This window comes from Belonocnema kinseyi, chromosome 9 (genome assembly GCF_010883055.1).
Source record: "Belonocnema kinseyi isolate 2016_QV_RU_SX_M_011 chromosome 9, B_treatae_v1, whole genome shotgun sequence".
Classification (NCBI taxonomy): Eukaryota; Metazoa; Arthropoda; class Insecta; order Hymenoptera; family Cynipidae; genus Belonocnema; species Belonocnema kinseyi.
Genome location: NC_046665.1, coordinates 97808451 through 97820966, shown reverse-complemented (window position 1 = coordinate 97820966; position 12516 = coordinate 97808451). Strand labels below are relative to the sequence as shown.

Below are 12516 nucleotides of genomic sequence, written 5' to 3'. Positions count from 1 at the left end.
TTCATAATATTCTCGGTCAAGAATTTCAAAATTTAACAAACATGATTGTTTATAACTATCTTCTAGATAACTGAAAGTTGAGTCTTTCATAAAAATTTTAACTTTATTTTGGTTTTTTTAGTTATGAAAAAAAAAAAATAAAAATTAGAGATGATCATTTTTTAATTATCCCTTTTTTTTTTAAATATATATTCTTCTCAAATGGAAGCGATATTTGAAACACGCTCTAAATTTTCTATAGAGATTGTATTAAATGTAAATTTTTTTAGTACTAATTACTAAGATCCTTTTTGTTTAAATAATTATAAATATTAAAATTTTGTATTTGACTCGAACCATAATCTTATAGAAAAACTGAATATTTCAGAAAAACTCGCATATTTTTCGCATTACTCTAAAAAACGAAAGTTAAAAACAATAAAAAATTATTAAAATTATTATTTTTGTTAAATTTAATTGATTATTACCTTGCTCAAAGTGGACAGTTGAGAAAAAGATATATATTTCAGAAAAAATACAACTTTCTGGCATTAAAAAAAATTATTAAAAATAATAATATATTGTTTAAACAACCATGTTTGTCAGCTTAAAATAATTTTAACTGAATCTTATCATGAAGTGAACAAAAAAAGAAAAATGGAAAAAATGCAATTTCCTAGCATTATTCCCAGACAATTATTTTTATAAATAATAAAAAATAAATTAAAAAAGTATTTCTGTTAATTTTTTTATTACTGTCTTGCTCTAACTGAATAATTCGAAGCAAGTCAGAAAATTCGAAAAAACTGCGACTTTATAACTCTGTATAAAGAGAAAATTGCTATAAATAATGAATTTTTTAAGAAGTTTATTTTAACACCTAACTGTCAGTAGAAATTAATACACCATGTATTTGACATAATTTTTATAGAAAAAACCGCAAAAGATCAAAATTGGCGCTCAAATCTTGCAAAACGCAATTTTTTTACTTATGGGGGTTTTTGTGACTCTCTAAAAAACCTCTGGAGGTGATATTTAATTAATGTTTTTCATCCGTATTCTATGGCTAATCATGAATATAAATATCAAATTTCAACTCAATTTCCTTAATATTACAGATTCTGAATAAAGTTGACAAAAATTTTGTTTTTTTCCTATGGGGAATACGTGTTGAACTTCAAAGGGCTTGTGGAACCCCTAAATATCATTAAATATCGTTTGTTTGTATTTAAAAAATGTCGGGGTGAAAAATATAAAAATAAAATTTGGACTACACTATTGTATAGAGAGGTAATATAATAAAAATAGTCTAAGATTTGCAGAATATTTTTTAAGAGGGGATATAACGTGCACATTTCCCCAGGGCCGGCTCTTGGATCGCTGAGAAGCCCTTTAATTTCTCGTCCTTTAATTTTATAAGACCCGTTTCTCTTGTTACAAGTGTCAGCGAACTCGAAAAGTTGCAGGAACAAAAGCAGTCTCGATCAAAAGAGAAAAAATTATGGTCTTTCGCACTTTTGATTCTTTCTCGTCTCTGGCCTTCGTCAAAAATTTCCTTTAAGGGGTGCTCTTAGTCTTCGAGGTGTCCTGACGATAGACCATTTTTTTTAGAGCCGGCCCTGCATTTTTTATTCACCAGTGCTTTCACCCATGCAGTAAAAAATCTTCAAACTCAGCGTGTCGCACAGTGTGTCAGAGAGAACTTTTTTTTAGAAATATCGCTCGACAGTTTAATTTTAAACGGATTTTTAATTTAAGCTTCGACTAATACACTCAACTCCTGATATAAGACCGGTTTTGGGCATGTCTTGCATTGGCCTTGATCCGGAATTCGGGGAATCAAATTGTAAACAGACAGGCCTGTATGAATCATTTCCGTTGGATTTGGACGCGAGACGCAACCTGACGCGACTAACGCGCTCTCATCACGAAAATGCGGAGGCCATCAGTTCCAGAAATACTGTAAACCGGGAGGTCTTATATCGGGAGTTGAATGCACACGGTTGTAGGCGAAGCGATATTTTGGATTTATTAAAAAATAAATTTGATTGTTTATCTAACTCTACGATACGGCTGAACCAAGTTTCACTGAAAGTTCCAATTAAATGTACTTTTTTATTTGTTTGTGATAATTTGGAAATGTAAAAATATTTGAAGATCAAAATGAAAATAATCGGTCAGGAGATTTTTAAAAAAAGCTGATTTTTGTATGGGAAAAAGGAAAATTTCTAGATGCAAATTAAAATAATCGCAGGGGCATTAGAAAATAGAATTATGAGTTTAATTTATAGATTTTTTTATTTTCTATTAATGAAATGCAAAAATCAAGTTTAAAAAACTGGGACAACTGAAAAATTCCGAAAACTACCAATTTCGAAACTAAAATCCTTGAATTGCTAAAAGCCCCAAAAATAAAATTCAAGAAATTATAAGATTGCCGAAATATAAAAATCTCAAACTAGAAAATTCTTATATTTAAATAATTCAATGTTATTTATTTATTAATGAATATGTCAAAATGTGTACCATTATTCTTATTTTAAATTCAAACAAAAATGTTAAAAAATTAACATTCAAAATATGTTTTGCGATAAAAATATTTGATAATTCTAGTCGTAACTAATAAATAACATGTATCCAAAAATTTCTTTTTCATTTTTTAAACTCGAAAATTTTATGTTTCGGATATTTTATAATTCTGCAATTTTCGTTTGGAAATTTTAGCATTCGATAATTTTTCAATTCGGGATTTTAATGTTTCGGCAACTTGAAATATCGAGAATAATTTACGATATCAATATTTATTATACAATCTTATAAAAAATACTTTGTTTATTAGTAATTCAATACAAAAATCGAGTTAACTTACAAAAACTTCTATAATAATTATTTTAATTTTTACTTTAAAAATCGTCATGGGGGTGACAAAAAATTACATTCAATATAAAAATATATTTAAAAAATTGTAACCAATATTTGCTAAAGAATTTTATAAAAACTTGTTAATTTCTTAGTAATTAAAGACAAAAATTGAGTTTATCACAAAAAAGCTCTGTGATTATTTTTATCTTCATCTTTAAATATTCGTGGAGTAAAAACACATAATTATTGTAAATCACAAAAAAATTATTCTTAAACATTAATTTGTTTATAACAGTATAAAAATAAAAATTTCTTACTCTGACACGTCATTAATTATTTTTTATTATTATTATACTGATTCAAGGCCCGCTTTGTTCAATTTAATAATCTTTAAAACAGTAACATGCTTAAAATTAAAAATTATTAGATTCATTAGCAATATCACTAAAAAGTTTATTTGTTGCATTATAAATAACATTTAAAAAAAATTTTTTTACCTTGGGAAAGTCGATTAAAGATTTCAGAATTTTTAAGTTTTTAAAGTTATTTTGTATAGAAAAAAAATTTCCATTTTTTGGGAAATATGTGCTTTTTTGATTGATTAAGGAAACACGCACATTTTTTTAAGATTAAAACAAAATTAAAAAAAAATTTTTTTGCGGATCCGTAAAAATTTTGTTGCAACTTTATGTAGAAAAGATCAATATTGCAATCTCTGTTGATTTTTAGAATAATATATTTCGAGGAAAAACATTTTTCTCATTCTTTTTTTTTGGCTAAAGTTATAAACTTCCATAAAACTTAAAGATTGCTATTTAAAGTTAGTCAGTTTGTTAAATAATATCAGCAAAAATAAACGACAAACATCTTACCAATAAACCGGATTATTTTGAGTATTTTCTGGTCATTGAAAAACAGACAACAAATTCTATTGAAAATTGAAATGCCGATTAATTTTTTTCCGAAAAAGTGGTCTTTGGCATACTGTGATGACGTAGAAGTACTGTTCCTTTTAACAGAATGGAAAGGTCCAAGAGCCAATCTAATTTTTAGCACTCATTCTAGTTGGACTAATACTCAATTCTACGATAGCCAGTGGGAGGGGTTTTATATAAATATAAAATTACATTTTTCTCTCGCCAATCAACAAATACCGAAAAAATGGCTTTAAATTCCCCTTTATTAATTCAAAATTAATAATGCTATTTTATTACTTTCGCACTTTTATATATGATAGCTCCATGTATTAAAAATATATAAAGGTAACATCCCAAATAATAATTTTACTTAAAAAAAAAGTATTTGTTGATTGAAGAGACAAATTTAGGATAATGCCAAAACCCGATGGAAGAGGAAAAATTTCTAAGATACTAAGGACGAGCACGTCACGAATTAAAAAAAAATTGGAACCCGCCGATGATCACGCAACGAATAAAAAATGCTTTGATGTGAAATTGAGAAAAATAGCCATAAAGTCGTCCAAAACAGTCTTTTTTTTAATTGGTAACATACAAAATGTTTACTGTTGGTGTCAAACAATTCCTATTTTTTTCAGAATTAAAAAAGAAATTTTTATTGCCAAAGCCCGCTTTTTGCAAAAAGTTTCTTATTTTTAACCTTTCTCAGCAAATTTGACGAAATATTCATGGGGGTCCCGCATTTTAAAATATGCTTCAGGTATTCATTAAAAAAAAATCTATAAAAAGAAGTTGTTCATTTTTTGCAAACTAATTTAATGAGTATTAGTAAAATATTTTTTGTTTCTGTTAATTAGATTTCTCTAGGCGGCATTATTGATTTTAGAACTCTGAAGTAGAATCGATTGAGTTTGAAGATAATATTTTTAAACTGAAGAATAATGTTTAGAATTATAAAAAAAATTATAATGTTTGAAAACTGATATTTCTTATTGACAAAACAAAATTTCCAGTAGTGAACCATCCTAATAATTTAAAAATGAATGTGAATTTTACTTAAAAATAATAAAATTCTAATTAAATTAATTTTTTGTTTTTCTGATAAAACATGAAAATCCCTAGTAGTGGAAGTCTAGTTTAATCAGACAATTGAACATTAATTTCATGAATTATTATTAATTTTTGAAGTTCTGCGAATTCTTTTTTTTAAGTAAATAGAATTTTTGAGTGAGAAAAGTCAAAAGCTAAGAACGTCCTTGATTTAAGTAGACACTTGTAAATTTTATCATGAATATTATTAATTTTTGAACTTCTACAAACTCTGCTTTGACGTAAAAACGAATTAGCTAGAAAAAAAACATAAAAACTGAGAAACCTATCTTTGTAATCCAAAAGTAATTTCTCCATTGAACAAATAACAAAAAGGAGACTTCTTCCAAAAATATCAAAATTATAACTCGTCTTGTTTAATTCCGTAGTAAAACCCTTGATTAGGTCGGACTGTTGCCAATTATTTTATGAATTATAATTTATTTTCGAACATCTGCAAAATATTTTTTTTTGTAAAAAAAAATTTGCCAGGAAAAAAAGTAAAAACTGAGATCATTGTTTTATAATCCGAAAAGAATTTTTTCCAAGAACAAATGAAAAAAAGAACACTCTTAAAAAAATATTTAAATGAGAAATCAGCTAATTCAATTCAGTAGTAAGCTCCTTGATTTAGACAGATAAACAAATCTCGAGAATTCTGTCCATAATCAATTTTTTTCTTTCGATAATTTATTATTTTTTTGCCTAGTAATTCACTGAAAATCGTATTTTTAATTTTAAACCGACTCACGAGACAAAAATGACAAAAACGGAACAAGAATTACTATTTAGGATTGAAAACAAGTTTTCAGTAGTGAAAGCCTATTTTATGTCAGAAAATAACAAATTGAAGAATTTTAACTATGGAACTCTCCGATATTTTTTCCGGGAAATATAATACAATTTGAATAAAATATTCTTCTTAAAAATGTAAAATAAGAAATCGTTTAATTTGTTTATAATCAAGTGTCGAATGTTAGTGGATAATTGAAATATTACTATATATTATTATATTACTATCACTATTACTGTAAATTGATTAAAAAAAAACATTTAAAAATTCAAAATTAGTTCAATTTCGTGTATTTTTGGATATATCAAACCTATACTCAATCGATTCTTTTATGAACTAGAGGATTGCATTTTATACTTTAATTATGTATTGTAATAAAAAAATAAACGACCAATTCCATTTCAAATCATAAAAATGAGCGTATGTATTCAGGATTTTATTTTTTCATTCTACGTTGGAATTCCTGCTTCACTAATCTATAATCAAAAATTTAATTTAAAAAAAATGACTAAGTTAGATCTGCTTATCTAAAATTCCTAAAAGAGGATTTTCGCAAAAACCCTACTAGTTAAAATTTTCTTTTCAAAATAGACTAATGCTTACCATATATCTCTCAAATTTTCAAATTAAATTATTTTTTTAAATAGAATTTTTTATTTCTCTGGGAAACAACGAAAGCTACAAAAAAAATGATTGAGGTGGAAGTTTAAACATTTCGAAAAGTTCTAAAAATACTTCATGCCTTCTTGTCATATCTTGCATCACTTACGAAAAACAATTAAAAATTATATTAAAAGGAAAATTTTCCTATAATCAAAAATGATGTTGCCTCATTAAAACTCATAGGATTCCCTTTTTCATTAGAAAAAACTGTTTTTATTTCATTATAAAAATGAAGAAGGTGAGAGTTTCCCAAAAATCTTTTTTTCATGTTTTCAAAATTCGATGAAAAAGGTTTAGAAAATTCTATGGAAAGCTACACATTTTTTCTCCACGTTTATTTACATTGATACATATTACTATCAATTTGTGAAACAATTTTCTTGACTAATTTAAAAAGCAAGATTTCTAAGTCGAATGCAAACAAAAATTTAGAATACCTAGAATCGTTTGGAGGAGCGGTGTTGTTGGTAGCAATGTAGGAGAAGGGAGGGAGAGTGAAGGGGAAAGATAGGTAAAGTGACGGAAATTAGAAGGGAAGGGAGTGTGAGAAAGTAATCGGAATTAACTAGAGATACGTAAAGTGATGGGATTTATGGGAGAGAAGAGGGAGAGAAAGAAATAAAATGTCAGGAACATGAGTAAACAAAAATTAAGAGCAGGAATGGGAAGTAGGGGGTGTGAGGAAATGTGAAAGGATGTATTGGAGGAGAAAATGGGTAAGTAATGGACTGGAAAAAGCCAAAAAATAGGACATGATTGCAGGAAAAGTAGAAGATGTTACGAGAGGAAAAGTGATAAAAGGTGAAAGCACGTAAAGGAAGGGAGAATGAAGTAGGGTATTGTAATAAAAGTGACGACAAGTAAGGAGAATCAGTAACAAGTCACAAAAAGTGACATGAGAAAGTATAGGAAGTGAGGGAATAGAAAAAGAGTAGCTGGAGGGTCAGAAGAAGAACATGAGGAAGTAATAAAGGCGGGGAAGTAAGATTTGACAGTAGGAGAGAAGAGGACATTACAAGAGCGGTAGTGATAGGGGGTAGAAGTAGGGGAAGGAAGCAAAAGGGAAGCAGGGTGTTGGTGAGTAAATGAGGAGAGGGGAGAAGAATTTATGAGACATGGTGCAGGAGATAGATAGAAATTTAGAGAAAGGAGTGTGGGCAAAAAAAAGTAGGTATATATAGGTAAATTGACGGAAGCGAGAGGAGGAGAGAGTAAAATCAAATAACGTGAAGTAAAGAAAGTGAGTTCACACGATGAAAGAGTAGGAGTAGAGAGTACTGGAAGTGAAGGAATGGGAAACGAGGAGTTTGTTGGTAAGAAGAACAGGAGGAAGTAAAAGGGGCGTAGAAGCAGGATGTAATGTCAGGGGAAGCAGAAAATATTACGAGAAGGAAAGTGATGGGAGCTGGCAATAGGAGAAGGAAAAGGGTGTGAAGCAGGGTGTTCGAGGGTAAGCAAGAAGACGGGAGGAGAATTGATGAGAAGTAGCGAAGAAGGGGAGAAATATAAGAGAAAAAAAGGAAAAGTAAAGGAAACTAAGGATAGATAGCTAAAGCGACGAAAATAGAGAGTAGGTAATATAAGGGAATGGAAAGGGAAAAGAGGGGTTGGCGGGTCAGAATGTGAACATGAGGGAATGAGAAGGGCAAGAATATATGGTGTGACAACTGGAAAGTAAGGGATTTTACGACGGAAAAGCGATGGGAGGTGGAAGTAGAAGGAAGGAAGAGGTAAATAGGGCATTTTTGGGTCAGTGCGAATAAGAGAGGAGAATTGATGGAAAGTAGTGAAGGTTTAGTAGTGAAGGGGTAGTAATAAAGGAAAAGTAGGTCAGGAAAAGTTGTATGGGGAAGATTTGAATTACTAAATTAACGTCCTAACAGGCTACGAAACCCTTTTTGTAGGCGCGCGGAATATGCTTTGACACATGTTTTGAAAATTTCCAGGTACTCATCAAATTATTGTAATAAATCTAAAATTGCTTTTAGATCAAATAGTGAAGTAAGTAATTTGATTCCTTTCTGAATGATTTGAAATGGAATTGGACTATATAAAGGGAATATTTGAAACAGTTTTTATAATGAAAATACTGAAATCGGAGGGAAAAGTGATAGAACGGAAGAAACGCAATGGTCGCATTAAATTTATATAATAATTGACAAGGAGGGGGATTCTATGTCAGTAGTCAGTAAATGAAATATTCGTTGCGTGAACCTCGGATCTCGAACACTGATCTTCAAACATTGTGTGAAGTAATTTTCTGCCGTGGAAAAAGTAACTGCTAATTAATAAAGAATTATTAATTAACAATTATCAATTAACAATTTTTGGTTTAACAAGAGGAAGGTAGAGATAGGCAGATATAGAGAGGCAGAGAGAGAGAGACAGACAGTCTTGTTAGGTGTCGGCTCATACCGGCTCGACGGCTTGCTCACTCAGAATGTACGTATCGTAGGACAACGTGAAACGTGAAACGTGATCGTGAGAAACGAGGGGGACAGCTTGACTGACAGGCCCCTGGTCCGCTTGGAATATTTACCGCACTCTTTACCTGCGGTCCCCATATTGAGAATGCTGATCTCCCCGAAGTAAGAACCCGCCTTTAGAGTGGCGAGCACCGTCTTTCCATTGTCTGCTACCACCTGAAGTCGACCTCTGTTTACTATGTACATCTCCTTTCCCACCTCACCTGCAAAACAAAAGCACAAAAAATTTTATATTATTATCTATCCTCCCTTCCCCACCCCCAACTTCCCTTCACTTCGTCCCTTACTGCTAATTCATAACTTACTTTGCTTCATCTGCATTTCCTGTGCTCTTCTCCTAACCTAACTCTTAAGCTTCTCATTTACCTCCCACGACGGCAATTTGCCTCTTCACACTAATTTTCTCCATTTCCATCTATTCCAATCTTCTAGTTATCGTCTCAGATCTTCTTTCTCTTCCCTGCACATCCCCTCTTACTATCCAACATATCATCTAATTTTCCTTTCATACTTCCCCTCCCGTACATCTCCACTCTCCCACTTTCTCACTCTTCTTTCCCCTTACGAACTTCCTCTATCTGACTTTTCACTTTCTCTAGCTTTTTCTCATTGCTCCTTTATGTACATGCTACATTCCCTTCCACACCATTTCCTGCCACTCCCCTATCCTACTATTCCTCTTTCCTTTACCTGACCTCCATTCATCTACTTTCGCACTCATGCTACCCCCACCTTTCCTGATTCTCCTCCTTCCTTCTCTAAGTTCCCCTTCCTGATTTCGATTCACTTCCCCTACATCGCTAACTCATCAGTTCCCTCTCCCCATTCCGCTTACCTTTATTTACACTCCCCTCTCAAACTTGCCCTTTCTACTCTACTTTCTCTCTACTTCGTCTGCTTCCCTAACTCTTAACTATGACTTTTTCTTTCTTACTTTCTTACTTTCTGTAGTTCACCGCTGCACATAAGATCTTCTGCTCTCATTTCTCTCTCTTAGTATTTATTCCCTCGCGTACTACCCCTGAATTCTTCACCCCCCCCCCCATCTCTGTAACACTTCCATACTTCCTCTACTTTCCCTCTCCTACAACTCATTCTCATCCCTACTTCGCCTCATGTTCTTTCCCATAAACATGATCCCCACAATACTTTTCAGACTCTTCTCTGCTTTTCCTGTCCACACTACTTCTCCTTCCCTTTCCTAGGGACAGCGGAGACAGTGTAAAGCTCAGCTATGACTTTGTACCTCCTAAATGATTTTTTTCCAAAAAATTATAATGGTTTAATTCGAATTTTTTATTATCTTTTGCCTTTTCTGAACCGTGAATTCATTTTTAATTATACTGGTTCTACACGGGTCATTTCACTTGAAAAGTAAAGAGTGGTTTATCTATTTCCTTTCATTTTCTAATTTGCATAGTTTTTGGAGTATTATGTAAAGTGCAGAATTCCTGAAAATAAAAATGTCCCTTTTCTAATTTAAAAAAAGATAAAGAGATTTTCCTAGAAAGGAAAAGAAATTATTTTTTTTGGACAAAAAATAAAAAAGGGGAAAGAAAAATTAGAAGGCAACCTCATATCCCCTTTCTTTTGTTTTTAATTGGTTTCGCATTTTTTATTATTATTATCAAATAACAATAAAAAAATTTTCTTGATTTGATAAGGATAATGTATGAGTGCCGAAAAGTTGATGATTATTTCTTTTAAATCTTTTTCTATTGTGATTTGATAATAATAAAAATTAAAAAGTTTAAAGAAATAAAGAAAAGAAGAAAGGGGCTTTTACTGGTTGCCTTTTTATTTTTTCAAATTAGAATGTAAGCATTTTATGAAGGTTATCCAAATCTGGTCGTTGGATTCTTGGTTTTATTTTCAGGAATTCTGAACGTTATCTTGATTATTGGACTTTAAATTTTATTTTAATGTAATTTAGGTTTCTTAAATTGTACTATATAATGCTGCTAATTGAAACCTGGATTTTTGGGGACTAAATGATATTAAAAAAAATTTATCTCAGCTGTTATTGATTGGACGAGGAAAATATTTCTATACAAATTCACGCAGAAATTGTTTACCATAAATTAAAGAAAATTTGAAAAAATATATTTAAATATTACTTATTATATTTTGTATGTAATACACGATTTTTAATTGTAAATGTGAGGCGCTGAAATCGTAGTGAAACTAAAAATAAACTAAAGAAATGTTAATTTTGAAGTGCCCTCAAGTTAACTATTAAGTAAAAAAAGATGTTGATACTTTTGACAAAAAAATTTCCAAAGTTTTTGGACAGCAAAAAAAAATTATTCTAAAAAACGTAAGTCTCCTTTATTATCTAAACTATTTGCAAAGGCTCAAAAATATATAAAATTAACGCAAATTGTTGTTAAGAAAAAAAACTTATATTAGTGATCGAATATTAATAATGAACTTTTACGTGAATAATTTTAAAGTAGTTGAACGTTTTTCGCTTGAATAATTTCATGAAAAAATTCAAGATTTTGTTACTTTTTAAGACATAAAAACAGTTTTTTTTTCAAACAAAATCTGACAAAATAAAGTATATATATGTTAAAACCTAGGTGAATTAGGTATTTGTTTGTTAAATTAGTTTCAAATATTAAAAATGTTCACTTGATATGAAATAATATCGAAATTTACATTAAAAAGTAATTTTTATTATATAAATGAAAAACCGAACGCCTATTTATTCATTCACAGCTTAAATCTTTTTTTTAAATTGAATTTGACAATAATATTAAGAAGATAGTAACTATTTAATAACTAATAATTAAATATTACATTTAATTTTATATTGCTACAAAAACTTTAGGAAAGGATTTTTGCTCGTAAATTTATTTTTAACAAATAAACCATTTTTTATATTTGCTCACCAATTTAAATGAACATTTCTACAAATAATTTAAACGTATTTTTAATATTTCTAAGCAATTAAAATAGTTTGAACAAAATAGCAGACTTGCATTCTCGAGAATAATTTTTTTTTCCACCGAAAATTTTTTGCATTTCTTGTTTTTAAGAATATCAACATTATTTCTAGTTTTTGGTTAACCAAGGGACAATTAAATTAAATTTATCGGTTTTCCTGCCGTAAAAATAAAAAATATATATATAAATTGACTAATTATTTAAAAACAAAAATTTATATTTCGATTTATTTTAACACTGCGTACATTTGTATATAAATATTTGTCCATTTCGATAAATAGTATCAGAGATAAAAATTGTTAAAATTTATAATTAAAAATATCAGAAAGATGTTTAAAAATTTTAAAATGAGTAAAATGGCGGCGATTTGTTTGAAAATACAAAGGTCAAGTTTAAAAAAAACCCCACTCTTTTACTTTTTTCTTGAATTTGGCCTGTTAGGAAAAAGACAGTAAACATATTTTATAACAAGGACTATTTTATTATGTTGAATCAGAATCTGTAAACATTATGAGAAAACATATATAAGGCTTTTTATAAAACTTTTATATTTTGCCATATATTGTCGATTTGATGTGGCCTAATCCATTTCAATCATTCAGAAAAATTTTTGATGGAAAAAAATTCTTCTAACAACAAAATTTGTTTAGATTACATCAAACTCACCAGGTGGCTTTCTTATAAAAGCTTATTTGAAAAGCATTGACCTAAAAATTCTCAATTTCAAACAATTGAAACTTGAAATTTCTTTAATTTTTAAAGCCTAGTTCTAAAATGA

The 12516-nt window shown here is 29.6% G+C and overlaps 1 protein-coding gene across 1 annotated transcript in view; it reads right to left on the bottom strand.

Annotated features, from left to right (window-relative positions):
* Nucleotides 1-12516, bottom strand: part of LOC117180300 (cyclic nucleotide-gated cation channel alpha-3-like) — a 375315-nt gene that overhangs the window by 48725 nt on the left and 314074 nt on the right. Inside the window, exon 9 of the mRNA XM_033372719.1 lies at nt 8855-8992. Coding sequence (XP_033228610.1) covers nt 8855-8992 — 138 coding nt within the window. The remainder of the gene's footprint in view (nt 1-8854; nt 8993-12516) is intronic.